General features: G+C 56.2%; 2 protein-coding genes across 2 annotated transcripts; one reads left to right on the forward strand and one right to left on the reverse strand.

The window, feature by feature from the left end:
- Positions 1–3,112: 3,112 nt before the first annotated feature.
- On the forward strand, positions 3,113–22,611 carry NPAS1 (neuronal PAS domain protein 1; the record flags this gene model as incomplete). Its single annotated transcript, XM_080703633.1, has 11 exons — positions 3,113–3,186; positions 3,251–3,486; positions 12,879–12,952; positions 13,058–13,147; positions 15,730–15,901; positions 17,704–17,819; positions 18,196–18,353; positions 18,781–18,887; positions 19,260–19,407; positions 20,561–20,655; positions 22,133–22,611. The coding sequence occupies 11 exons, from the start codon at positions 3,113–3,115 to the stop codon at positions 22,609–22,611; spliced, it is 1,749 nt and encodes a 582-aa protein (XP_080559759.1).
- A 242-nt stretch (positions 22,612–22,853) lies between these two features.
- Positions 22,854–26,110, reverse strand: TMEM160 (transmembrane protein 160; the record flags this gene model as incomplete). Its single annotated transcript, XM_080703328.1, has 3 exons — positions 22,854–23,119; positions 23,950–24,042; positions 25,903–26,110. 3 exons carry the CDS (start codon positions 26,108–26,110, stop codon positions 22,854–22,856), a joined length of 567 nt encoding a protein of 188 aa, XP_080559454.1.
- Between the last annotated feature and the right edge of the window lie 1,318 nt (positions 26,111–27,428).

Below are 27,428 nucleotides of genomic sequence, written 5' to 3' on the forward strand. Positions count from 1 at the left end.
CTGAGACAGGAGGATTATAGATTTGAGGTCAGCCTCAGCAATTTAGTGAGACCCTCAGCAATTTAGCAAGACTCTGTTTCAAAAAAAAAAAAAAAAAAAAGCCAAGAGTGGTACCCCATGCTTGTAATCCCAGTATTTAGGAGGCTGAGACAGGAGGACTGAAGGTTCACCCTAGCCTCAGCTATTTAGTGAGGCCTAAACTAAGTTTCTATTTTTGAAACTTAGTGAAACCCTGTTTCAAAATAAAGAAGAAAAAATTGGATTGGGGTGTAGTTTGAAGGTAGAATGCCCCTGGGTTCAATCTCCCAGTCACACACACACACACACACACACACACACACACACACACACACACACACACACACAGAGGCAGAGCTGATGTAATTGTCTGGCATCTAGATAAGAGAGTGACAGCGCCTGGTGTGGTGGCACACACTTGTAATCCCAGCATTTGAGAGGCTGATCCCGCTTCGCGGACAGCCTCGGCTACTTAGCAAGACCCTTCCAACTCAGTGAGATTCTGTTTCAAGAATAAAAAGACTGAGCCGAGCGTGGTGGCGCACACTTGTAATCCCTGCGCTTGGGAGGCTGAGACAGGAGGATCGCACAGGTTCGAAGCCAGCCTCAGCTACTTAGTGAGGCTCTCAGCAACTTAGTGAGACCCTGTTTCCAAATAAAGTATAAAATAGGGCAGGGGGTATAGCTCGGAAGTCGAATGCCCCTGGGTTCCATCCCCACACCCAAAAGTAAATAAATAAATAAACAAATAAATGTAAAAAGGGCTGGGGATGTAGCTTAGAGTTAGAATATTCCTGGGTTCAAAATCCAGTTAAAGCCGGGCGTGGTGGCGCAGGCTTGTAATCCCCAAGCTTGGGAGGCGGAGACAGGAGGATCCCGCAGGTTCGAAGCCAGCCGCGCTGGCTTAAGAGACCCTGTGTCCAAATAAAAAAAAGTATAAAAATAGGTCTGGGAGTGTAGTCCGGAGGTAGAAGGGCTTCCAGGAACCCCAGTACCACCAAAACAAAAACAAAAAAAAACAAAAAACAAAAAATCCACTTAAAAAGAAAAGAGGGAAGTGCGCGTGGTGGTGCACGCTTGTAATCCCAGCATTCGGGAGGCTGAGACAGGAGGACCAAGGTTCGCGGACAGCCTCAGCTACTTAGTGAGGCCCTCTGCAACTCAGTGAGACTGTTTCCAAATAACGAATAAAAAATAGGGCTGGGGGTGTCGTTCAGAGGTAGAATGCCCCTGGGTCCCATCCCCAGACCCGCAAAAAAAAAAAAAAAAAAAAAAGAGGGGAGGAACGTGAGGAGTCAGTGATTTGAATTCAGACCCCTTCCCTGACACCCCAGTCTCTCCGGGGACAAATGGGGAATATTATTGGCTGAGATGCCATCAGTACCAGGCCTCGGTTCTCCTACCTGTAAAATGGATCCAGAACAGAGCCCAGTGCAGGCCCTGCTGTAGAGCACATCTATAAAGGAGCAGTCCCGCCTTGTTAACTCTGTGAATGAGTCGGAGAGCTTTCCTGAGCCGGTGTATGGGGGGTGGGGGGTTCCTGTGTGCCTCAGTTTACCCATCTGTCCAAACAGAGGTGCTGCTCCTGCTCTCTGGGAACCCCGGCTGCCTCCCTGTCCTAGAACCCGACCCCGTTTTCATTCCCCGTGTTGGGGTCGCATGGAAGGGTTGTTAAGCTCCGAAGACCCTCAGTCCAGGCAGCCGGCACGGCACCCTGGGGCGGGGCGCCATCTGGGGAGCCAGGGAAAGGCCTGGCTTGGACGCCGGCTCGCCGTCCTCTGTGGTTCCCACCTCTGGTCCCCTGCGGAGCCCCGACGTGGGGATCCAGGCTCTGCAGCCGGACCCGGGGCTAAGCCCCCAGGATCCCGGCCTCTGCGTCCCTCCGGAGCCCCAGGTCCCGAGCCTTGGGGCGCCAAATCCTGGCCTCAGAAGGGGGTGCGCGGTCGCCGCCGCCTGGTGGTGAGGGTGGGGTGCCGACACCGCAGAGTGCCCCCCTGGGAAGGGAAAGTCGCCCCACCCCGGAGGGGCGCGCGTGAGCCTCCTCGGCGGGCGGCGCCCTCCCGTCCAGAGGGGCTGCGGGGGCGCAGCGTGGACTTGGGGGGCCGGGGACGCTCGGGGCCTCCGCCGTGCGGAGACTTTGGGGGTCCGGGGTTCGCGGACTCCCCTGGGGGGCGGAGGAGGCAGCGCTGAGTTCCCGCGGACCCGACGCTCGGCCACGGGCGGGGCGGGGCGGGGCGGGCGCGGTGGGCGGGGCGGGCGCGGTGGGCGGGGCTCCCAGGCCACGCCCACGGGCGTCCGCGTTTCCAAGTCTGCGAGGCGGCGGGGGGCGCCCACTGCCCCGCGCGCCCCAGGGTCCATAGGGCCGCCCCTGTGCGCGGCCTGGCCGGCCCCCCCCGCGCCCGGAGCCCGCCCCGCGGCCAGGTGACGGGGCCGAGGGTCTCGCAGGTAGGGGACACCTGGAAGCGTGGCCGGAGGGGCACCTGGGGGAGTGAGGGGCCGCGACTGGGGCTGGGGCGCCGCGAAGGTGCACGTCCACGCCGCCGGGGAGAGGGCTGCGGGCTCTGTGGGTCTGGGGGACTCTTCCTTCCGGGGAGATAGGATCCTGGGGGCTCTCGACGCCGGGGCCCGGGGCTGCAGGTGCGGGGGCCGGGGGCCGCCGGGACCCCCCCCCCCGGGCGCGAGGCCTCCGGGGCGCCTGGCCCCGCAGGAGGGTCCAGCCGACACGCGCCTGAGCCCGGCGGGTGTGGACGCGGGACACCGGGGCCCCGGGGGCGTCCCGGGCCGGGGTCGCCGCGCCCCGGGCTGAGGCCGCGGCGGCGGGGGTCTGGCGGCCCGGCACGTGGCGGGCGGGGGTCCCGAGCGCGGGCGGCGGCGGCGGCGGCGGCGGCGGCTTGGGATGCTCGGCACGCAGCGCGGCGGGATCCGTATGCGCGCCGCGTGCGCCCATTGGTATGCGGGAGCCGGCCCGGCGCGGGCGGCGGCGGCGGCGGGGCACGTCCTCCCCGGCAGCCGCCCGCCCCGCGCCCGCCGCGGGCGGGAAACTGAGGCACCGCGCGCCCCCGACTCCCTCCCGCCGCAGGAGCCGCCCGCGGAGATGGCCGCCCCCCGCCCCGGCGTCCCCTGGGACTTTCTGCCCGGGCTGACCGTCCCGGCCCCGCCCGCGCCCTGGTGAGCTGCCCGCCCCCCGCCCCCCCCGCCGCCCCGGGCCCGCGTGACGCCCCCCGCCGCCCAGCCCGCAGGCGCAGCGCAAGGAGAAGTCGCGCCACGCGGCGCGCTCGCGGCGCGGGAAGGAGAACCTGGAGTTCTTCGAGCTGGCCAAGCTGCTCCCGCTGCCCGGCGCCATCTCCGGCCAGCTGGACAAGGCGTCCGTCGTGCGCCTCAGCGTCTCCTACCTCCGCCTGCGCCGCTTCGCCGCGCTGGGGGCGCCGCCCTGGGGGCTGCGGGCCGTGGGGCCGCCCGCCGGCCTCGGTGAGTGCGCATGCGCGGCGCCGGGGGGGCCCCAGAAACCGGGGTCCCCGGTACGGTTCGTGGGTCCCTGTCCTGCTCGCCCAGCCTCAGTTTACTGATCTGCGAAGCGGGGACGGCACGTCGGGGCGACTTCGTGGGTTTGGGCTCCAGCCAGGACCTGGCGACCCCAAAAACCACTAGTAAATAGTGTCATTAGTATCATTAGTATCATTAGTATCATTAGTATTATTAGCCTGGCAGCCGTAGTGCTGAGGATTGAACCCGGGGCCATTCCAGCTCCGAGTCACACCCCCGGGGGCCCGCCTTCGCCAGGTTGTTGAGGGTCTCGACTAACTTGCCGAAGCCGTCCTCGGATCTGCCGTCCTCCCGTCCCAACCTCCCAAGTACTGAGATTTCAGGCGTGCGCCACGACGCCCGGCTAAATGTTATTATTTTTAATCGGAGACCTAAGTCATTATCACCAGAGAAGCCCCTTGTCTGCATGGACGGAACCCACTCTGGACCACCCGCCCGTTCCCGACGCGAGAGCGACCCCGCCCCAGACCTCCCGCCGCCCAAGGAGGTGGGGGTCTCAGTTGGCGGCCCGCGGCTGCGGGATGGAGACCGACCTGGAGGAGGACGGGGCGCTTCGGGAAGCCTGGCGCGGGTCTCCGCGCCGGGTCCGCCCGTGCCACCCCCAGCCTTGCAGCCTCGGGCAGGTCGCCTCCCAAGCCTCCGAGTCTCCGAGTTTGTTTTGCGGGTCTGGGGATGGAACCCCGGGGCGTTCTACCTCCGAGCGACACCCCGCCCTGTTTTTTATTTATTTTGCAACAGGGTCTCCCTGAGTTGCCGAGGGCCTCGCCAAGTAGCTGAGGTTGGCTGCAAACCGCGATCCTCCTGTCTCAGCCTCCCGGAGGCCGGGGTGACGAGCGTGCGCCCACCGCGCCCGGCTTGAAATGGGCACAACCCGCAGACCTCCCGAGGCCTGCGGGAGGAGCTCACGGCGGGCGGGGGGCGAGGCGTGAACCGGCCTCGGCGCCGGCTCGCGGGGGTGGGCGACACCTGAGCTGCCTTCGCAGAGCGGCCCCTGTGCAGAGACTGCCGTCCGGCCAGCCCGTGGCTGGTGGGGGCCGCGGTTTAACAGGACACCCGGTGTCCGGCCCCCTCCTGAGCCCCGAGGAGCCGGCATAAACAAGCTAAAGCCCCTGCCCGGAGCGGCTGGCACTAGGGCGGCTGCTGTGGTAGGTATAGTAGACTCAGTGAAGAAAGAAAGCGAGCGGTTGTGTGGCACACGCCTGGAACCCCGGTGTTTGGGAGGCTGAGACAGGTTGATCGAAGGTTCGAGGCCAGCCTCCGCAATTTAGCCAGCCCTTGTTTCAAAATAAAAAAGTAAAAGGGGCTGAGGTGTAGCACCAACGCGGAATGCTTCTGGGTTCCATCCCCAGTACCAAAAACAAAGTAAAACAATATAATCTAGACTATGTGAAAATGTAGACTCTGTAAAATACAGATGTATAGCTTATCTAATTTTATGATTCCTCAGACTTGATTATTGATACCTGGGAAGTAATGGCGTTCTCGTTATTATTACTTCTGTTTTATGTATCCCTGATTTACGGTTATCGCGAGGAGACCGCGGATGGTATTAATCTGAGGTCACAGGAGTCGGGGACGGGGCACGCCAGGCTTCCCCGGCAGCAGGAGGAGAAGGGGGTGCCCTCGGGGTGGGGCTGGAGGGGCTTCAGTTTCTCTCCTGCCCTGGTCCCAGAGGAGGATGGGGGGGGGGAGAAAATAGCATTGATTAAACTTGCAATAAATCACCATTTAAATTTAAATAATCCGGCTTCCCAGGCGGTAATTAGGCGAATTGACTGGCGCTGAGAGAATGCGGCATTAGCTCCGCTGATTACTGTCATTACCTCGAACAACATGTGCGCCGGCGGGGATAAACATCTTGTCTATTGTCCCCGGGCTCCAGGGAGGAAAGGGGGGCACTGAGAGAGCCCCACCGGCATCCAGCCCCCCACTACCTGGATGGGCTTTTTTTTTTTTTTCCGGTACTGGGAATTGAATCCAGGAGCATTCTACCTCCAACCTATATCCCCAGCTCTTTTTTTTTTTTTTTTTTTTTTTTGTAGCAGGGTTCACTAAGTTTCTGCAGCTGGCCTCAAATCTGCACTCCTCCTGCCTCAGCCTCCCAAGTACTCAGATGACAGGTGTGTACCACCACGCCAGGTTCTCCTGGCAAACCTCAATAAATACCCACTGGATACCTCCCTGTGTCCCTGCCCGCAGCATGGCACCTCCAAGCCCCACAGGCAAGGCCCTTGCCCCTCCTCCACTCTGATCCCATCTTCTCCCCTTACCCCCCTTCAGCTCTGGCCTCTACTGCCCTTCGGAGAAGCCTGTTCCCACCCCAGGGCCTTTGCTCTTGCTGTGCCCTCTCCCAGGATCCCTTTACTCAGAATGTCAGCTCTTCAGTAAGGCCTTCCCTGACAAGCTTATTAAAACCACCACAGTAAGCCGGGCGTGGTGGCGCACACTTGCAATCCCCGCGCTTGGGAGGCTGAGACAAGAGGATCGCGCAGGTTCGAAGCCAGCCTCAGCTACTTAGTGAGGCTCTCAGCAACTCAATGAGAGATAAATAAACTATAAAACAGATTTGGGAGTATAGCCCAGAGGTAGAAAAGACCCTGGGTTCCACTCCCAGTACCACATACACACACACACCAAAAAAAACCCCACCACAGTAGCCAGGGAAGGTGGCCCATGCTTGTAATTCCAGCACTTGAGAGGCTGACACAGGAGGATCACAAGTGTGATCGGCCAACCTCAGCAACGTAGTGAGGCTCTCCACAATTTAGTGAGACCCTGTTTCAAAATAAAAAATAAGCCGGGAGTGGTGGCGCAGGCTTGTAATCCCAGCATTCGGGAGGCTGAGACCGGAGGATCGCGGTTCATGGACAGCCTCAGCTACTCAGTGAGGCCCTCTGCAACTCAGACCCTGTTTCAAAATAAAGAATAAAAAATAGGGCAGGGGCTGTAGCTCGGAGGTCGAATGTCCCTGGGTTCCATCCCCAGACCCAAATAAATAAATAAATAAATAAATAAATAAATAAATAAATAAAAATAAAATTGGTCTGGGCATGTAACTCAGAGGTAGAATGCCAATACCAAAACAAAACAAAAACACAGTAGCCAGACACAGCAGCATACATCTATAATACCATCACTTGAGAGGCTGAAATATGAGGATTGCAGGTTCAAGGCCAGCTTCTGTAAGGCAGTAAGACCTTCAGAAACTTAGTGAGAGGTGGGTGTGGCACCCACTTGTCATCCCAGCATTCTGGAGGCTGAGACCGGGAGGATCTCGGACAGCCTCAGCTACTTGGTGAGGCCCTCTGCAACTCAGTGAGATCTTGTTTCAAAATAAAGAATAACAAATAGGGCTGGGGGTATAGCTTGGAGGTAGAATGCCCCTGGGTTCCATCTCTGGTACTTAATAAAAAAAGGTCCCAGCATTCAGGAGGCGGAGGCCAGAGGATTGCCATTCTAGGCCAGCCTCAAGCTACTTAGCAAGGCCCTTTGAACTCAGACCCTGTTTCAAAAACTAAAAAGACTACAAAACAAGGCTGAGGGTGTAGCTCAGAGGTAGAATGGCCCTGGGTTCCATCCCCAGTACAAAACAAAAAACAAACTGGGCTTATTGGTGCTTGCTGTGTGTGCGTGTGTGTGTGTGTGTGTGTGTGTGTGTGTGTGTGTGGTGCTGGGGGTAGAACCCAGAGGCTTTCTGCCTTTAGGCTACACTATTTAGTATTTTATTTGGAAACAGGGTCTCACTAAGTTGCTGAGAGCCTCACTAAGTAGCTGAGGCTGGCTTCGAACCTGTGCGATCCTCCTGTCTCAGCCTCCCAAGCCCGGGGATTACAAGCGTGCGCCACCACGCCCCGGCTGGTGCATGTTTATAATCCCAGCTTTTGGGAGGCAGAGACAGGAGGATCCCAGGTTTAAAGTTGACCTTAACAACTTTGTGAGGCTATCAGCAACTTATGAGACCTGCTTCCAAACAAAAAAATAAAATAGAGTTAGAGGTATAGCCTGGAGGTAGAAAGCCCTTGAGTTCAATCATCAGCACCACAAAAAGAAAGAGAAGAAAGAGAGAGAGAGGAGAGAGAGAGAGGAGGGGGAGAGCGCTGGGGTACAGCTCAGATAGCCTTAGGGTGCATTTACAATCTCAACAACTAGTGAAAATCTCACCAATCTAGCAAGATCCTATTTCAAAATAAAAATGAAATAGGGCTGTGGGTGCTGCTCAGAGGTAGAATGATCCCGGGGTTCCAAAAGAGGGGGAGGGGAGGGGAGGAGGAGGAGGGGAGGAGGAGGAGGGGAGGAGGAGGAGTCACCACCAGGTGTATTGGCGCACCGTCGTAATCCCAGCACTTGGGAGGCTGAGACAGGAGGACGGCAGGTTCAAGGGGGGCTCATCAACCTAGTGAAGACACTGTTTCTAAATAAGCAGTGAGCCAGGCGTGGCGCTGCACGCTGGTAATCCCAGCATTTGGCTGAGACGGGAGGATCGTGGATCCTGGCCCGCCTTGGCTACTTAGGCCCTTTGCAACTCAGTGAGACCCTGTTTCAAAATAAAGAATAAAGCCGGGCGTGGTGGCGGCACACGCTTGTAATCCCCTGAGCTTGGGAGGCGGGTGCGGGACAGCCGCCCCCCCCCCCCCCCCCCGCTGGTTTAAGAGACCCTTAATAAAATATAAAAAGAAATAGGTCTGGGAATGTAGCCCGGAGGTAGAAGGGTTTCCAGGAACCCTGGTACCACAAGGAAGGAAGGAAGGAAAAAAAATAGGGCCTGGGGTGTAGCTCGAAGGTCAAATGCCCCTGGGTTCCATCCCCAGACCTGCAAAAAATAAATAAATAAATAAGGAATAAAATTGGGCTGTGAATGTAACACCAAGGTAGACTGCCTCTGGGTTCTATCCTGAGTACCACCAAAAACAAACAAATAAATAAATAAATAGGTCTGGGTTGTAGCTAGGAGGTAGAATGCCCCTGGGTTCAATCCTCAGTACATCTAAATAAGTAAGTAAATAAATAAATAAATAAGCGGGCGTGGTGGTGCACATTTGTAATCCCCATGCTTGGGAGGCAGAGACAGGAGGATCGCGCAGACCCTGTTTCCAAATAAAAAAGTATAAAAATAGGTCTGGGAGTAGCCCAGAGGTAGAAGGCCCTCCAGGAACCCCAGTACCACCAAAAAAAAGAAAAAAAGAATTAGTGAGAGCTGGGCGTGGTGGCGCACGCTGGTAATCCCAGCATTTGGAGGTTGAGCCCGCAGGATACCGGTTTGCAGCCAGCCTCAGCTACTTAGTGAGGTTCTCCGCAACTCAGTGAGACCCTGTTTCAATATAAAAAATTTAAAAAATAGTGCTGGGGTGTAGCTCAGAGGTAAAGTGCCCCTGGGTTCCATCCCAAGTGCCGCAAAAAAATAAAAAAAAAGAATGAGTGAGAGCCAGGCACTGTGGCCCATACTTAGCATCCTAGTACTTGGGCAGCCAAGACAGGAGGATTGAAGGTTCAAGACCAGCCCCAGAAACTTAGTGAGATTCTCAACAACCTAGTGAGAGACCCTATTTCAAAAATAAAATAGCTGGGCTGGGCGTGGTGGTGCACGGTGGTGCACGCTTATAATCCCAGCATTCGGGAGGCTGAGACCGGGAGGATCATGGTTCGTGGACAGTCTCAGCTACTTAGTGAGGCCCTCTGCAACTCAGTGAGACCCAGTTCCAAAATAAAGTATAAAAAATAGAGCAGGAGGTGTAGCTCAGAGGTCAAATGCCACTGGGTTCCATCCCCAGATCCGCAATAAATAAATAAATAAATAAATAAATAAATAAATAGCTGGGCATGGTGGCACACACTTGTAATGCCAGCATTTGGGAGGCTGAGATAGGAGGATCCCAGTTTGGAGACAACCTCAGCTACCTAGTGAGGCCCTCCACAATTAGTGAGACCCTGTTTCAAAATAAGGAAAAAAGGTGGGTGTTGTGACACATGGTTATACTCCAAGTACTGAGGGGCTGAGACAGGAGGATCACACAGGTTCGAAGCCAGCCTCGGCTACTTAGTGAGGCTCTCAGCAACTTAGTGAGACCCTATTTCCAAATAAATTATAAAAACTAGGTCTGGGAGTGTAGCCTGGAGGTAGAAAGCCCCTGGGTTCCATCTTCAGTAACACATACACACAAAGAGAGAGAAAGAAAAACAGGGCTGTGGGTTTAGCTCAGAGATAGAATGCCCCCAGGTTCAATCCCCAGTTCCACAAGAAAAAAGAAGAAACAAAATTGGGCTGGGGGTGTAGCTTGAAGGTAGAATGCCCTGCGTTCCATCCCCAGTACCGCCCCAAAAAAAGAGTTAGGGGTAGCCAGGTATGGTTGCACGTGCTTATAATCCCAGTACTTGGGAGACTGAGACAAGAGGATTGTAGGTTTGAGGCCAACTTCAGCTACTTAGGCCCTCTGCAGCTTAGTGAGATCTTGTTTCCAATTTAAAATAAAAATAAAATAGGGCTGAGGGTATAGCTCAGAGGTAGAAAGCCTCTGGGTTCAATCCTCTATCTCTCTCTCTCATACACACACACACACACGAGTGATGTTTGGAGTTTGGATTTGAAGAGGGGCAGACCTGGGATTGGTAAAAAGCCACTTGGCTATAGCCGGGCGTGGTGGCGCAGTTTGTAATCCCAGCATTTGCGAGGCTGAGATTGGAGGATCGTGGTTCGCGGCCAGCCTCAGCTATTTAGGCCCTTTGCAACTTAGTGAGACCCTGTTTCAAAATAAAGAATAAAAAATAGTGCTGGGGGTGTGGCTTGGAGGTAGAATGTCCTCTGAGCTCCATCCTCAGTACTGAAAAAAAAAAAAGCCAGTTGGTGCATTCAGGGGACAGTGAAGTGGGGCCTTTGGGGAGGAGTCCGGGAGCTTTGGGGTGGCCGTCATGCACGTCAGCACATCAAGCAGTGATCATAGAACAGCTGGGCACAGTAGTACTTAGGAGGCTGAGACAGGACTGTAGATTTGAGGCCAACCTCGACCACTTAGGCCCTCAGCAACTTAGCAAGACTCTGTTTCAAAATAAAAAGGGCTGGGAGTGTAGCTCAGAGGTAGAGTAGAATGCCAAATGCCTCTGGGTTCAATTCCCAGTATAAAAAAAATTTTTTTTAATTTGTTTTAAAAGATCATAGACAGAATGGGGGTCCCTGTCCTAGGGAACAGGACAGCCGCAAGTATGTGGAACAGCAGGCCTGGAGCCTTCTCCCTCACCCCCATCCCCAGCGCCCATTAATGCTGTTAATTGCAGCAGCTCGGTCTGACCCAGGCTGATCCTGGGAGAGGGAAAATGAAGGAATTAGCAAAAATGACAGGGGAAAATTGCGACAATTAGCAGGCAGCATTGTTCCGCCTGTCACTGGGCTGCTTGGAGCTGCGTCTCGGGGGAGGGGTCCCCACCACCCTCCTCTTATTGTTCCTGGAGCTTCGGAGGAACCCTGGGAGCTAGGATGTGGGGGTGCGCCTGGGGCAGAGCTTGGCCCAGACCTGGGGCGCTGGGGGGGACAGGGACGCGTGGGGCGGGGTGCTTCGCGGCCTGGTGTTTTGATGGTCTGGTGGTAACAGTAGTAATCACACAATTATTACCAGCCCCGCTCTGGCCCGGGTCTCACAGCAAGTGCTGCGTGCCAGGCCCCAGCAGGAGAGGCCAGGGCACGCCATAAACCACTTGACAGAGGAGGAACCCGGGCCTCAGAGATGAAGGGGCTGGTCAGGAAAGGACAGCCGGGCCTCAGCACCAGATCCTTTGCCCCGCAGGAAGCGATTGGGAGCCCCAGGGCCAGTGAGTCCTTGTTGCTGCCCCAGAGTGCCTGGGTCACCCTTGGGGTCGCCCCCTCCAGGACCAGGGTCATGGGTGGTCCTGGTGGGAAGAGTCCAGGACCCCTGTGTCTCTGCCAACACCTAACACAAGACCTGGGGCCCCGGTTCCTGACTACGGGTAGGGGGCAGGGGCCATGGCACAGCGTGTGTGTGTGTGTGTGTGTGTGTGTGTGTGTGTGTGTGTGTGTGTGAGACTGGGAATTGAACCCAGGAGCATTCAACTTCTGAACTATACCCCTAGCTTTTTTTTTTCTTTTTTCTTTTTTTGCGGGTCTGGGGATGGAACCCAGGGGCATTTGACCTCGAGCTACACCCCCAGCCCTATTTTTTATTCTTTATTTTTGAAACAGGGTCTCACTGAGTTGCAAGGGCCTCACTACGTAGCTGAGGCTGTCCATGAACCACAATCCTCCTGTCTCAGCCTCCCGAATGCTGGGATTACAAATGTGTGCCACCACGCCCAGCTTGTGTTCCTTTTTCTCTTTCTCTTTCTCTCTCTCTCTCTCTCTCTCTCTCTCTCTCTCAGTACTGAGGATGGAACCCAGGGGCATTCTACCCCTGAACTACACCCCCAGCCCAATTTTTTTATTATTTATTTTTATTTTTTGTGTGGTACTGAGGGTGGAACCCAGGGGCTTTTCTACCTCCGGGCTATACTCCTAGACCTATTTTGTACTTTATTTGGAAACAGGGTCTCACTAAGTTGCTGAGAGCCTCACTAAGTAGCTGAGGCTGGCTTCGAACCTGTGCGGTGAGATCCTCCTGTCTCAGCCTCCCAAACGCTGGGACCACCACGCCCGCTATTATTCTTTATTTGGAAACAGGGCCTCACTGAGTTGCAAAGGGCCTCACTAAGTAGTAGCTGAGGCTGTCCTTGAACCGTGATCCTCCTGTCTCAGCCTCCCGAATGCTGGGATTACAAGCGTGCTGCACCGTGCCCGGCTTTCTATTTTCCATTAACTGTCTTTTTGTTGTTGGGTCGTGACGTTTCTCTTCCTGGGCCCTGTCAGTCAGGCCCTCCCCGCCGCTCTTCCTCCAGGCGGACTGGACGCTCCCTCCTAACGCAGCCCTCCCCGTCGTCTGCGTTTCACAACACAGCCCACAAATGAGAATTCCGTGTTCGTTCGTTTCTGCTTGTTCCTCCACTCCTGGCTTGGGGCCCAGCAAGGCGGGCGGGGCTGAGGTCACCTCTGGGTCTTCCGCAGTGCCCACACAGGACAGGTGGCCGGCGGGCATTCAGGGAGCTTCTACAGAGGGAACGAGTGGATGCGTGGAGGAGCCCCTGTCTGTGTCCCCCCGTCTGTCTGTCTCTGTCATCCTGTCGTGCCACCTCTGCCCCTCTCCGGCCCCAGGTCCACCTGCTAGGCGTCCAGGGCCCCAAGGCGGCTCTCGGGCTGGGGTAAGTGCGGGATGGGAGGCTGGCGCCCTGCCCCGGCCAGCCTCAGCCAGCCCGTGGCCCCGTCCCTCCTTCCCTCCGCCCAGCCGCCGGCCGCCGCGGCCCCGCAGCGCTGGTCGCCGAGGTCTTCGAGCAGCACCTGGGAGGACACATCTTGCAGGTGAGGCCCCGTCGCGGCCCGCGGCGCCCTGCTGCCACCTGGTGGCCGTGCCGGGAACGGCGCCCTACTCCCGCCTTCTGTTTCTCCTGACGCTTATCTATCTAGTCCCTGGACGGCTTCGTGTTCGCCTTGAACCAGGAAGGAAAATTCCTCTACATCTCGGAAACGGTTTCCATTTATCTGGGTCTCTCACAGGTAAGGGCCCCAGGGAGCCACCATCCCCGCGGCCCGGCGCTTGGGCGCCTTCCCTCCCGCCTGGCTTCCCCATGCCAATAGGAGAAAAATGTGGCAGCCCGCGAGGCTAGTCTTCATGGAGGGAGAGGGGTTGTAAGTAACAGGTCAAGTGTGTGAGGGTGCTGGGGATCGAACCCTGAGGCATGCTATCACTGAACTACACCCCCAGCCCTATTTGTTTGTTTGTTTGTTTGTTTTTGGTGGTACTGGGGTTCCTGGAAGCCCTTCTACCTCTGGACTACACTCCCAGACCTTTTTTTTTTTTTTTTTTTAAACAGGGTCTCTTAAACCAGAGCAGCTGGCTTCGAACTTGCGTGATCCTCCTGTCTCTGCCTCCCAAGAGAGTGGGGATTACAGGCGTGCGCCACCACGCCCGGCCCCCCAGCCCTATTTATTTATTTATTTATTTATTTATTTATTTATTTATTGTGGTACCGGGGATGGAACTCTGGGGCTTTCTACCTCCAGGATACACTCCCTATTTTATATTTATTTGGAAGCAGAGTCTAAGTTGCAGAGGACCTCACTAAGTAGTTGAGGTTGGCAGGAGAACCTGGATCCTCCTGGCTCAGCCTCCCAAATAATGGGATTACAAGCATTAGCCACCATGCTTGGCATTTTTGCTTTGTTTTGTACTGAGGATTGAATTGCATTTTACTTCCAAGCTGCATCCCCAGTCGTGTGTGTGTGTGTGGGTGTGGGTGTGGGGGTGTGTGTGTAGTACTGGGGATTGAACCCAGAGGCATTCTACCTTTGAGTTATACCCACAGCCCTATTTTATTTCTTATTTGGAAACAGAGTCTAGCTGGGTTGATGAGTCTCATAATTTGCTGAGGCTTCACTAAGTACCTGAGGTTGGCCTTGAACCTGCAATCCTCTTGTATCAGCCTCCCAAGTACTGGGATTACAGGATTATGCTACCATACCTTTGTGTGTGTGTGTGTGTATGTGGTACTGGGGGTGGAAGCCAGGGGCTTTTCTACCTCTAGGGCTATACTTTATTTTATACTTAATTTATACTTTTTATACTTTATTTGGAAACAGTCTCACTAAGTTGTGGAGAGCCTCACTAAGTAGCTGAGGCTGGCTTTGAACCTGTGCAATCCTCCTGTCTCAGCCTCCCAAGCACTGGGATTATAAGCATGCGCCACCACGCTCAGCCTTCATTTTTGTTAATTTTTATTTTTTTGTGTGTGGAAGTGGGGGTTAAGTTTGAACCCAGGGGTATTGTTCCTCCAAGCTACACCACTAATCCTGTTTATTTTTGGTTGGTAGGTGTGTGTGTGCGTGTGTGCATTACTGGAAATTGAACCCAAAGGCATTCTACCTCCAAGTTATATCCCAGCACAATATTATTACTTTTTTATTATTATTTTGCAGTATTGGGGATGAAACCCAGGGTCATTCTACTTCTGAGCTATACCCCCAGCCCTATTTTTTATTCTTTATTTTGAAACCAGGTCTCACTAAGTAGCTGAGGCTGTCCATGAACCACGATTATCCAGTCTCGGCCTCCCAAATGCTGGGATTACAAGTGTGCACCACCACGCCTGGCTCATATTTTTTTCTTATTCTTTATTTTGAAACAAGGTTTCACTAAAGTTGCAGAAGGCCTCACTAAGTAGCCAAGGCTGTCCACGAATCCGCAATCCTCCTCTCTCAGCCTCCCAAATGCTGGGATTACAAGACGGGCATGGTGGCACACACTTGTAAGCCCAGCATTCAGGAGGCTGAGACTGGAGGATCACAGTTCAGGAACAGCCTCAGCTACCTTAATGATGTCCTTTGCAACTCAGTGAGACCCTGTTTCAAAATAAAGAATAAAAAATAGGGCAGGGGGTATAGCTCAGAGATAGAATGCCCCTGGGTTCCATCCCTAATACCACAAAAAAGGAAAAAAAAAAATAATAATAATAAATTTTAAAAATAGGGATGGGGGTATAGCTCAGAGGTAGAATGCCCCTGGGTTCAATCCCCAGTACTGCAAATAAGTACATGGTGTTGCATGCCTGTAACCTCAGTAGCTGGGAGGCTCAACTAAAAGGATCAAGGCCAGACTCAGCAAATTAGCGAAGCCCTATATCAAAATAAAATAAGTCTGATGGGGTAGCTCAGAGGCAGAATGCCCCTGGGTTCCATCCCCAACACCACAAAAATAATAAATAAGCAAACAAAAAGGTAAACGTTTCTACTAAGGCATGGTGGCGCATGCTTGTCATCCCAGTATTTGGGAGGCTGAGACAGGAAGATCACACAGGTTTGAAGCCAGCCTCAGCTACTTAGGCTCTCAGCAATTTAGTGAGACCTTGTTTCCAAAAAAAAAAAAAAAAAGGTCTGGGAGTGTAGCCTAGAGGTAGAAAGCTCCTGGGTTCCATCCTCAGTATAAATAATAATAATAATAATAATAATAATAATAATAATAATAATAATAATAATAATAATAATAAAAACAACCGAGAGCTGCTTTGCGTGCCTGCGCGGGCCCAAGCCGCAGTGGCACCGGGCGCACCTCACCTGCCCGCGTTCCCCCCCGTCGCCGGCAGGTGGAGCTGACGGGCAGCAGCGTCTTTGACTACATCCATCCCGGGGACCACTCGGAAGTGCTGGAACAGCTGGGGCTGCGGGCCCGAACCCCAGGACCCCCCACTCCGCCCTCCGTCTCTTCTTCCTCCTCCTCATCGTCTTCCTCCTCGCTGGCGGAGACCCCTGACATTGGTAATTCCAAAGATTCCCCTCTCAGAATGAAGCATGAAGGGAGATCAGGGGGGCATCTTTATTTTTTATTTTACTTATTTACTTATGTGGTACTGGGAACCCAGGGGTATTCTGCCCCCCCAGCTGCACCCCCAGTCCTGTTTTTAATTCTTTATTTTGACACAGGGTCTAAGTTGCAAGGTAAACTCAGTAGCTGAGGCCGGCGCGAACCCGTGATCCTCCTGTCTCAGCCTTCCAAGTAATGGGATTACAAGAATGTGCCGCCATACCCAGCTCCTATTTTATTGTATTTTAATAAGGAAACAGGGTCTTGCTAAATTGATGAGAGCCTCACTAGGTTGCTGAGGCTGTCCTTGAGCCTGTGATCCTTCTATCTTAGCCTCCCAGGGACTAGGATTACAGGCATGCACTACCACACCTGGCTAGGGGCCCTCTTTATACTGTGCCCAGCTATGCCTCCTTCAAACAAAACCCACTCTCCTCAGAGTTGTGCAAAGCAAGTCTTTGTAAAATAAATCAGACTCTGTGTGTGTGTGCGTGTGTGTGTGTGGTGCTAGGGATTGAACTGAGGCATTCCACCTCCAAGCTACATTCCCAGCCCTTTTTTTTTTTTTTTTTTTTTTGCAATACTGGGGATGGAACCCAGGGGCATTCTACCTCCGACCTACACCTCCTCCGGTCTTGTTTTTTATTCTTTATTTTGAAAGAGTCTCAACGAGTTGCAAAGGGCCTCACTAATTAGCGAGGCTGTCTGCGAACCCTGATCCTCCGGTCTCAGCCTCCCGAATGCTGGGATGACAAGCGTGCGCCGCCACGCCCGGCATGCACGTTGCTTTTCGATAATAATTACACTGGATCCTAACCATAACCTCAGAAGCAGGAACTCTTATCTGCACTTTCTATACTGAGCAGAAAGAGGAAGCACAGGGCACAATACCAGGAGGCTGTGCTAACTGCCCCGGGTCACACAGCTGTAAGTGACTGGGTTGGACTCCAGCCCGGGTTTGTCTAACCCCAGGATCTGTTCTCTTTGCCCTTCTGTTCCTATGGAAATTTCCATTCCTCTGGTGGAGAGGGTGTTGGAGATTATACCCAGAAAGCTCCCTTTACTCTGAGATGTTGGGGGCCCTATGGGGCTAACAGTTCTGTAAATATGATTTTCCTAGTTGAGTTTGCTTAACACCAAACCATCCCAAGACCTTAGCAGGGCTCATAAGCGTGGGGATACATCTACGGCACAGGGCTTTGGGGAAAGAGTTGTCTCTGCTTGAGTTTGAGGCACCAGGTATGTTGTATGTGGACATTTTTTATAAGACCTCATTGCGAAATTTAAAGAGTAACCTGGATTTGTGAGTTTCATGCATTTCTATTCTGAGCTCCTGCTCTGCGCCTAGGTCTATGCTGGGGACGTAGCAGAGATCACGACAGCCCCATCCCCACCCTTCTGGGCTCACAGCCCACTGGGGGAGACTGACCGTCTCCAGACAGGGACAGCCCAGACTGGGCAGGGCCCAGAGGAGGGCTGAGAGAGAGAAACTGAGCCAGCCTTGGCGGGGGGAGAGCTGGAGGAGGGGGCTGCTAGCATGGTGGCTTTCTCCTTTAGACCCTGGGGGGCTACGCAGGATGGGAGCAGGAGAAGGGCAGGGTCTGGCCAAGCTCTAGGGAGACCTGGCCCCCACGGGCAGGGGAGGCTGCAGTGTGTCCCCAGTGAGCCTGCGGAATGGTCAGGTGTGTCTGCTGGCGGGAGAGGGTGGACGCTCCCCCCCTAGGATCCCCTAACTGTCCGTCACGCTCCGTCCCAGAGGCCAGCCCTGCCAGGGCGCCCCCTTCCTCCCGGGTGCAGGAGCGCTCCTTCTTCGTCCGCATGAAATCCACGCTCACCAAGAGAGGGCTGCACGTCAAGGCCTCGGGTTACAAGGTGGGTGCGCGCCGTCCCGCGGTCTGGGGAGCCAGCTGTGTCCCCGAGGGTGACCAAGGGAAGCAGGCTGATGGCTTCATGGCTGCGGGTGGGTCAGGGAACCAGGAGCCACCACTGCTCACTGCCCCATCGTGGGAGGTGTCAGATGGAGCCTGGCGGGCGCCTGGTCAGGGTCCTCCGGCCTCACAGACCCCGCCTTGCCCTGCCCTCCATGGCCACGCCTACCACGCTGGCCCCGCCTTCCCCTCCATGGCCACACCCGCCACACAGGCCCCCTTGCGCTCTCAACTATCCATTGGCTTTACCTTGTCCTTCCCAGCCCCGCCCACCGCCATGGCCCCGCCCTCCCTCCCTTAGCCACACCTACCACCGGCAGGTCATCCACGTGACAGGGCGCCTGAGGGCCCGCGCACTGGGCCTGGTGGCCCTGGGCCACACACTGCCCCCAGCCCCGCTGGCCGAGCTGCCTCTGCATGGACACATGATCGTCTTCCGCCTCAGCCTGGGTCTCACCATCCTTGCTTGTGAGAGCAGGTAGCGTGGCCGGGGGCTGAGCTGGGTGGGCAGGGGCACAGGAGACAAGGCTTCAGATGAGCGCTGGGCTTCAGGCGGGGTACTGCGCCTTGGGAGGAGGAAGGGGGATGGCCAGGGAGGCGGGGGCGGCCCTGGCCGGAGTGCGGCCTCTGGGGACTGAAGGCAGGTCGGTGTGGCCGGGTCCCCCTGGCCGCTTCTGTCCTGGTCTGGGCTCCCATCCATTCCGCACCAGGCAGTGGAAAAATGAGATAGGGAAGGTGCTGGCTGCGCCCCGGCGGCTTCTGCCCCACAGCCACCTCGGGAGCGTGCTGTTGCCGCCCCATTTTAGAGGCACACAGAAGCCCCTGGCAGGCCAGGACACGGGCTCGGGGCCTGTCTCCCCCGACCCGTGGCCTTGGACGCTCCCCTCTTCTCTGCGTCCTCCCAGAGTCAGCGACCACATGGACCTGGGGCCCTCGGAGCTGGTGGGCCGCAGCTGCTACCAGTTTGTGCACGGACAGGATGCAACCAGGATCCGCCAAAGCCACCTGGACCGTGAGACATGCCTCCGACACCCTCCTCCCCTGCCCACCACCACCCTGCCAGGCGCGCCCGGCTCCCTGAAGCCCCCCTCCAGGGCTGAGCCCGCACCCCACGCTCCAGGGCCACCGCCTGGTGCTGGAAAGCAGCAAGGACTCTGAGCGACAGCTCAGGATGGGTGGGAGTAAAGGGGCCGCGGGCCTCTCAGACCCACCCTCAGAAGTCCGGTGGCCTGGATGCCGGCCCCCTCTGGGCTGACTGCTGTCTGTCTCCTCTTTCTCACCGCTCCCTGCCCTCCCACGCCGGCTGTCCACTCTCTCCCACCTCCGTCCGCCTGTCTCGCCCTGCCTGTCGCCCCGGTGTCCTGCGCCCCTGGGCTGGGCCCAGTGCTGGACAAGGGGCAGGTGATGACCGGCTACTACCGCTGGCTGCAGCGCGCGGGGGGCTTCGTGTGGCTGCAGTCCGTGGCCACCGTGGCCGGGAGCGGGAAGAACCCCGGGGAGCACCACGTGCTGTGGGTCAGCCATGTGCTCAGGTGAGAGCCTCCACCCTGGGGGCTGAGTGAGGGGAAAGGAGGCTGGAAGGGTGGTGGTCTCACCAGTAGGAGCCCAGAAGTTACTGGAGGGAGGGGCAGCTCCCCTGGCTCTGGTCCAGGTTGGGTATGGCAACTTGACTTTGGGGCCCTTGGCTCTGGTGCATTCTTACCAGGGGAGGGCCGCAGGCCCAGCAACCATGGAAAAGTAGCCAGGGGTGAGAGGGGCACCGCTAGCTGAAGGCAGAGCAGAGATAAAGGTGTAAGTAGTAAAGGTGAAGACTGGGGTTGGAGTATGGCACTGGGGAGCCATAGAATGTTTTAGAGCTGTTGGGCCTAGTGGCTAACACTTGTAATCCCAGCAATTGGGAGGCTGAGACAGGAGAATCGCGGTTCAACAGCCTTTGCAACTCAGTGAGACCCTGTTTAAAAATAAAGACTAAAAAATAGGGCTGGGGTGTAGCTCAGAGGTAGAATGCTCCTGGGTCCCATCCCCATCCCCAGTACCGCCAGAAAAAAGAAAGAGAGAAAGAAAGAAAAAAGAAAGAAAGAAAGAAAGAAATGAACTTGGAGTTTGGGTCTGGTGAAGAGCCCTTTAAGAGCCTCAGGGCCGGGCATGGTGGCACACACTTGTAATCTCAGCATTCAGCAGGCCGAGACAGGAGGATCACGGGCAGCCTCAGCTACTTAGTGAGACCTTTGCAACATAGTGAGGCCCTTTTTCAAAGTAAAGAATAAAAGCTGGGCATGATGGCGCACACTTGTAATCCCTGCGCTTGGGAGGCTGAGACAGGAGGATCGTACGGGTTCGAAGCCAGCCTCAGCTACTTAGGCTTTCAGCAACTTAGTGAGACCCTGTTTCCAAATAAAATAGAAAAAAGGTCTGGGAGTATAGCCTGGAGGTAGAAAGCCTCTGGGTTCCACCCCCACTACCACAAAAAATAAAAAATAAAAAAAATTAGGGCAGGGGGTGTAGCTCAGAGGTCAAATGGCCCTGGGTTCCATCCCCAGACCTGCAAAAAGGGAAAAAAAAAAAAAAAGAGCCTCAGGGTGGGGCCTCCACACTCACAGTGGGGGGAGCCACAGGAAGGCATCACCCTCACCAGAGGCTGGGCAGCCAGGACCCGGGCAACGAACCCCATCCTCTTGTCCCCAGCCAAGCCGAAGGTGGCCAGACACCTCTGGACACCTTCCAGCTTCCGACCAGCATGGCCTGTGAGGACACGTCCAGCCCAGGGCCAGAGCCCACAGGTGAGCCCCTCCACCTCAGCCCTGGGAGGCCCTGGGGACCTGCACTGTCCAGCCTGAAAGCTATTAGCCACATGTGCTATTTAAGATTAAAATTAAAGGTCCATCAGCCGGGCTTGATGGAGCACACCTGTAATCCCAGTACTTGTGAGGCTGAGAAGAAGATTGCAAGTTTGCAGCCAGCCTCAGCTACTTAGGCCCTCGGCAACTTAGTGAGACCCTGTTTCAAAATTAAGAATAAAAGAGCCAGGCATGGTAGCACATGCTTGTAATCCCAGCATTTGGGAGGCTAAGACAGGAGGATCCAGGTTCGCAGACAGCCTCCGCTACTTAGTGAGGTCCTTTGCAACTCAGTGAGACCCTATTTCAAAATACAGAATAAAAAATAGGGCTGGGGGTGTAGCTTGGAGGTAGAATGCCCCTGAGTTCCATCCTTAGTCCCGCAAAAAAAATTTAAAAGCTGGGCATGGTGGAACACACTTGCAATCCCAGCATGAGACAGTAGGATCGCGGTTCAGGGACAGCCATACCTACTTAGTGAGGCCCTTTGTAATTCGATGAGATTCTGTTTCAAAATAAAGAATAAAAAAATAGGGCTGGTGGTGTAGCTCAGAGGTAGAATGCCCCTGGCTTCCATCTCCAGTACCGCAAAAATAAATAAATAAAAAATAGGGCTGAAACCAGGTGTGGTGGCGCACGCTTGTAATCCCAGCATTTGGGAGGCCAAGACAGGAGGATCTGGATTCTCGGACAGCCTCAACTATTTAGGCCCTTTGAAACTCAGTGAGACCCTGTTTCAAAAATAAAGACTAAAAAAATAGACCTGGGGGTATAACTCGAAGGTAGAATGTCCCTGGGTTCAATCCCCTGTACCACAAAAATAAATAATAATAAATAAATGTCCATTTGCAGCTGGGTGTGGCAGCACACATCATCCCAGTACTTGGGAGGCTGGTACAGGAGGCCTGAAGGTTGAAGGCCAGTCTGGACAACTTAGCTAAACCTCGTTTCCAAAGGGGGGAAAAAGGGCGCAGGGTGGGGGGTGCTAAGGATGCGGTTCCAAAGAACAAAGCCCCTGGGTTCGGTCCCTGGTACCACAGAGCCCACTTCCTCCTCGCACGCGCCACGCTGCGAGCACTCAGTAACTACACGTGGCCAGTGGCTGCCCGGTGGGCGATGCAGTGGATAAGACGGACAGTACTGTGGAAAGTCCTTTCTGGAAAGTCTGTGGACCCGCAGGTATAACCTGAACTTCTCAATCCTCGCTCTCCTGACACCTGAGTGCTGACAGCCCTCGGATGTTTAAGCAGCATCCCTCCTGGGCACCCTCCTCCTGGGCACCCTCCTCCTGACCGGGCCCAAGGTGCCCCGGCCACTGCCAAGTGCGCTCTGGGGACAAGACCCGCTGCTGGCCACGCGCACCTTCCACGGATGGGCGGGCTGGGGGCGCAGGCCCCCCTTCACTCTCTTCCCCTTCCAGAGCCGGACCCCGCGGTGGAAGGCAGGCAGGCTGCCCCCCCGGAGGCGGACGAGGCCCTCCAGACCCGGGGCACGCGCATCAAGGTGGAGCCCGGCCCCGGGGACGCCAAGGGCCCGGGCGACAGTGGAGACGAGGAGCCTTCGGAGGCGCCGGCCCCGCCGAGGCGGGAGTTCGCGTCTGTCATCCGAGCGGGAGCCCTGAGGCCGGGCCCGGGGCGGCCGTGGGGCCTGGCGCCCGCGGACCCCCCGCCGGCCCTGCTGCACGCGGGCTTCCTGCCGCCCGCGGTGCGGGGCCTGTGCACGCCCGGCGCCATCCGCTACGGCCCCGCCGAGCTGGGCCTGGTGTACCCGCACCTGCAGCACCTGCAGCACCTGCAGCGGCTGGGCCCGGGGCCCGCGCTCCCCGAGGCCTTCTACCCCGGCCTGGGGCTGCCCTACCCCGGGCCCGCGGGGGCCAGGGTGCAGCGGAAGGGCGACTGAGGCGCAGGGGCCGCGGGGGTGGGGGGACGGCCGTCAGCCCTCCCTGAGGATTAAAGCCGCCCCGCAGGTTTCTCCAACTCTTCCTCGGTCCTCTCGTCCACTGGGGGCTCCTCCCGGGCGCCACCCGCCTCCGGGCCCAGCATCCCCAAGTAATGGGAACCAGCACTCGGATCCTGAGGGGAAGGGTCAGGTTTAATGTCCAGGCCTCGGCCTGGGCCGGCCAGTCCACACGGTCCTGTCGCTCACTCGGGTGGTGGCCGGCCCGCGTCATCCTGGCCTTCTGCGGTGGCCGCCCCGTCGTCCTCGGGCACCAGCTCCACGTCCAGCTCAAGCTGGCCCATGTAGAGGCCCACGGCACACGCCCAGAGCAAGCTGGCCGCCAGCACGGCGCCCACGCCCGCGGCCGCGCCGCCCAGCGACAGCTGCATGGGTCCCCGCAGCGCCGCCAGGCTCACCGCATACGAGGCGCCGCCCCACACCACGCACAGGCCGCCCAGCAGGAAGAAGCCTGCGGAGGAGGGGCCGTGGTAGAGGGCGGAGGCCAGGGTCGGGGGCCTGGGGCCCGGTGGGTGAGGGGAGCGCAGGGCCAGGCCGGAGGGGGCTGGTCACGGGAAGGCGTCAAAGGGGCAGAGGGGCCGGGGTGGTGGCGCACGCTTGTAACCCCAGCACTGGGGAGGCTGAGACAGGAGGATTCGGCTACTTAGTGAGGCCCTGTTTCCACATAAAATAGGTCCGGGAGTATAGCCCGGGGGTAGAGAAGCCCCTGGGTTCTATCCCTCGTATCACAAAAAATAAAGAATAAACAAGAGGTCTGGGGGTGTAGCTCGGGGGTAGAATACCCCTGGGTTCCATCCCTAGTACCGCAAAAAGGGCAGGGGGCGACTTGGAGGTGGAGTCCCACTCAGGAGAGGGGCGGGGGGGGGGGGTGGTCTGGAACAAAGTTGGAGGCGAGAGGCAGGGTCATGTGGGGGCTGTTCCGACATGAGGGGCTGGAAGAGGACCCTCATTTTTTTTCTTTTTGTTTTTGGGACTGGGTATGGAACCCAGGGCCATTCTACCTAAGCTATACTCATTTAAATTTTGAAACATACTGCCCAGGCTAGCTTCAAGTCTACATTCTTCCTGTCTCAGTCTCCCAAGTACTGGGATTATAGGTGAGCACCACCATACCTGGCTGGAGGACCCTCATCTTTGGAAAAATAAGATGGGAGGAGGAAGCCCCAGAACCCCGCCCTGGGCCACCCACTCAGGGAACCCAGTGCCCAGGGGGTAGGGGCAGGTAGGAGGGCCACACTCCCCCGTGTGTCAGGGAAAGTGCGGGTAAAGGTCTGCACTCACCGTAGGCAGCTTCCCGACCCATGTCACTCTGCATGAAGGAGATGACACCGATGCCAGATGCCAGGAGGCCATTGCGGAACCAGGAGAGGAAGGCTGAGAGGAAGGGGCGGTGGGGAGTCAGACCCCTCGGCTCAGATAAGCCAAGGGGCTTCCCTCGCCCCACCTGCCCCCATCCAGACACAAGGCAAACCCACACCAAATCCTTTTTTTTTTTTTTTTTTTTTTTTTTTTTTTGGTGGTACTAGGGGTGGAACCCAGGGGCTTTTCTACCTCCGGGCTATACTCCCAGACCCATTTTATATTTTATTTGGAAACAGGGTCTCACTAAGTTGCTGAGGCTGGCTTAGAACCTGCGCGATCCTCCTGTCTCAGCCTCCCAAGCATGGGGATTACAAGTGTGTGCCACCACGCCTGGCTTCACCAAATCCTAATCCAGGAAGCTCCCCCAAGCCCATCCCGGCAAATTGGTTCTTACCCCCTATCTCTGAGCCCCTCTCCCCCAAATTCTCCAACACCAAAGATTCAAGACAGCATCTGTAGAACCTGAAGGACAATCTAAGACCCCAACGGAAGACCCTCACTCTGAAGACAGGGAGATCAGGGTCATCTTAGCCAACCCCTCTTCACAGGTGTATCCATGGCTCCTCCTCCCTGGAACTGTAGACTGAGCCCAGAGACATGCAATCTCTGAGCCACACCCCCGGTCCTGTTTGTGTGTGTACATGGGGGGGGTACCAAAGATGGAACCCAGGGGCATTCTACCTCTGAGCTACATTCTCAGCCCTATTTTTTAGTCCTTTATTTTGAAACAGGGTCACACTAAGTTGCAGAGGGCATAAGTAGCTGAGGCTGGCTGCAAACCTGCAATCCTCTGTCTCAGTCTTCCAAGTACCGGGATTATAAGCGTGGGTCACCACAACCGACATTTTTTTTTTTTTTTTTTTTTTTTTGTGAGCCTGGGGATGGAACCCAGGGGAATTCCACCTCCGAGCTACACCCCCTGCCCTATTTTTATTCTTTAATTTGAAACAAGGTCTCACTAAGTAGCTGAGGCTGTCAGCGAACCACGATCCTCCGGTCTCAGCATCTCAAACGCTCGGATTCCAAGCGTGCGCCACTACACACGGCGGCCTATTTTTTGTTTTGAAATAGGATCTTGCTAAATTGCTGAGGCTCTGGCTAAGTGGCCGAGGCTGGCCTCAAACCTGCCATCCTCCTATCTCAACCCCCTAAGAACTAAGATTACAGGCATGTGCCACAGCGCCCAGCCCACTCACTTCTTTCTCAGACTTGGAATAAACTTCCCCCACCTAAGCCTCTCCCCAGCCTACCCCTTCACCTTCCTTCAAAGTCCACTCTTACAGAAGATGGCATCCTCGATGCAGCTACATCTCGCCCCACTGAAGTCCCTGTGTGGTACCAAAGGGCTGGTCGCATTACACGCCCCCCACCCGGTCTTCTGATGCCTCACCTGCTCCAACTTGTCACCCCCACATATTTCAGGTCCCTCCTCCTGCATCCTAGATCACCTCTCCCGCCAATCAGCAGAGAGCTTCTCCTCTATTGGTTGTGCCCTCCCCCAATCCGGAGCTTCCCCATCTTCTGCGGGGAACCGCACTCGTGTTCTTCTCAGTGGTCACCTCTGCCTTGGGAACAGACCCCTCGCGTTCTCCCCGCGACCCTCTCCCCCTCAGCAGCCCCTGGAAAGCGCTCCCTTCGGGGCAGGAGCGTTTCTATCGGGCTGCCCCTCCTACGGGGCCGCTCCTTCCAACCCCGACTGCGCCCATTACCCCGGACCCCCGCCCGCCCGCCAGCCCTGGCAGTGCAGACGCCCTGCGGTCGGGCAGCCGCCGTCCTCCGCGCGGATACGGAAGCCCCTCTCCCCGCCGAGCCGGCCGGGGCCCCTCCCGCCGGGCGGCCCCTGCCCGCCGCCCGCCGCCCGCCGCCGCTGACCGGTCTCGTGAGCCTTCCGGAGGAGCCAGGCGTCCGCGCGGTCCAGCTCGGACACTGGGGGCGGCGAAGCCCCGGCGCGGGGGCCGTGGCCAGGGGCGAAGGACCCCCGGGCGCCCCCGCTCCGGGGCCGCTGAGGCGGCAGCAGCGCCCCCCGGAAGCGGAGTCGGGCCAGGCGGGCGACCCGAGCCCACCACCAGCCGCCTCCCATGGTTCGCACTACGGCCGCCGCGCCCCGCCCCGCCCCGCGGGCCGCCTGTAGGCTCGGGCTCACGCCACTCAGGCTGAGCGCCGGGCCCATTGGCTGCTGGCCCGCCACTCAAGCCCTGCAAGCATCGTTCATTGGCCAACATGGCGGTGAATCCCACCTCTGTTATCCATGCCGGTAGTGCTTGTCCTTCTTTGCTTTGGGGGATAAGACTACGAATTCCAGAGAGCATTGCGTCGGGGGAAGGTCGGAATTCAGAAGACAGCGCGATATCTTCTTGGACTTGTTTTAAAAATAAATTTAAGAGCTGGGTGTGGTGTGGCACACTTGTAATCCCAGGATTTGGGAGGTTGAGTCAGAAGGATCGCAAGTTCGAGACCTTGCCTCAGCTACTTAGTGTGGCCCTTTGCAACTCAGACCCTGTTTCAAATATAAAAAATAAAGCCGGGTGTGGTGGTACACGCTTGTAATCCTAGCATTCAGGATGCTGACCGGAAGTTCATAGTTCACCGACGGCCTCAGCTACTTAGTAAGGCCCTGTGTAACTTAGTGAGACACTGTTTCAAAATAAAGAATAAAAAAATAGGGCAGGGGGAGTAGCTCAAAGGTCGAATGCCCCTGAGTTCCATCCGTAGACCTGCAAAAGAAAAATATATAAAATATAGGGCTGGGCTTAGTGGTGCATGCTTGTAATCCCCGCATTTGGGAGGCTGAGACAGGAGGATTGTATTCGTGGACAGCTTCAGATACTTAGGCCCTTTGCAACTGAGACCCTGTTCAAAATAAAAAATAAGCCGGGCGTGGTGGCGCACGCTTGTAATCCCCGTGCTTGGGAAGCGCTTGGGAGGCATCGACAGGAGGATCCCACAGGTTCGAAGCCAGCCTGGCTAGTTTAAGAGACCCTGTTTCCAAATAAAAATATAAAAATGGGTCTGGGAGTGTAGCCCGGAGGTTGAAGGGTTTCCAAGGAACCCAGTACCACCAAAAATAAATAAGTAAACAAGTAAATAAATAAATAAAATAGGGCTGGAGGTGTAGCTTAGAGGTAAAATATCCCTGTTCCATCCCTAGTACCACAAAAATAAATAAATAAACAAATAAATAATAAATAAAATTAGGCTGGAGAGCAGAGGGGCCCAGAGTGCGACTAGCCTGCTCTCCGCTATCTCTCGCAATGCTGTGTTCTGCCCTCACCACACAGTGCAGCTGCGTCTGATGAGGAAGTCCAAGGGGAGGGGAGTGAAGACTGAGAATGACCAGTCTACCTGAATGAGGCCGGGCAGGATGGCCCGGCAGTGCGGTTTAACATTAAGAGGCACAC

Source organism: Muscardinus avellanarius (genome assembly GCF_963383645.1).
Source record: "Muscardinus avellanarius genome assembly, chromosome: 10".
NCBI classification, from domain to species: Eukaryota; Metazoa; Chordata; class Mammalia; order Rodentia; family Gliridae; genus Muscardinus; species Muscardinus avellanarius.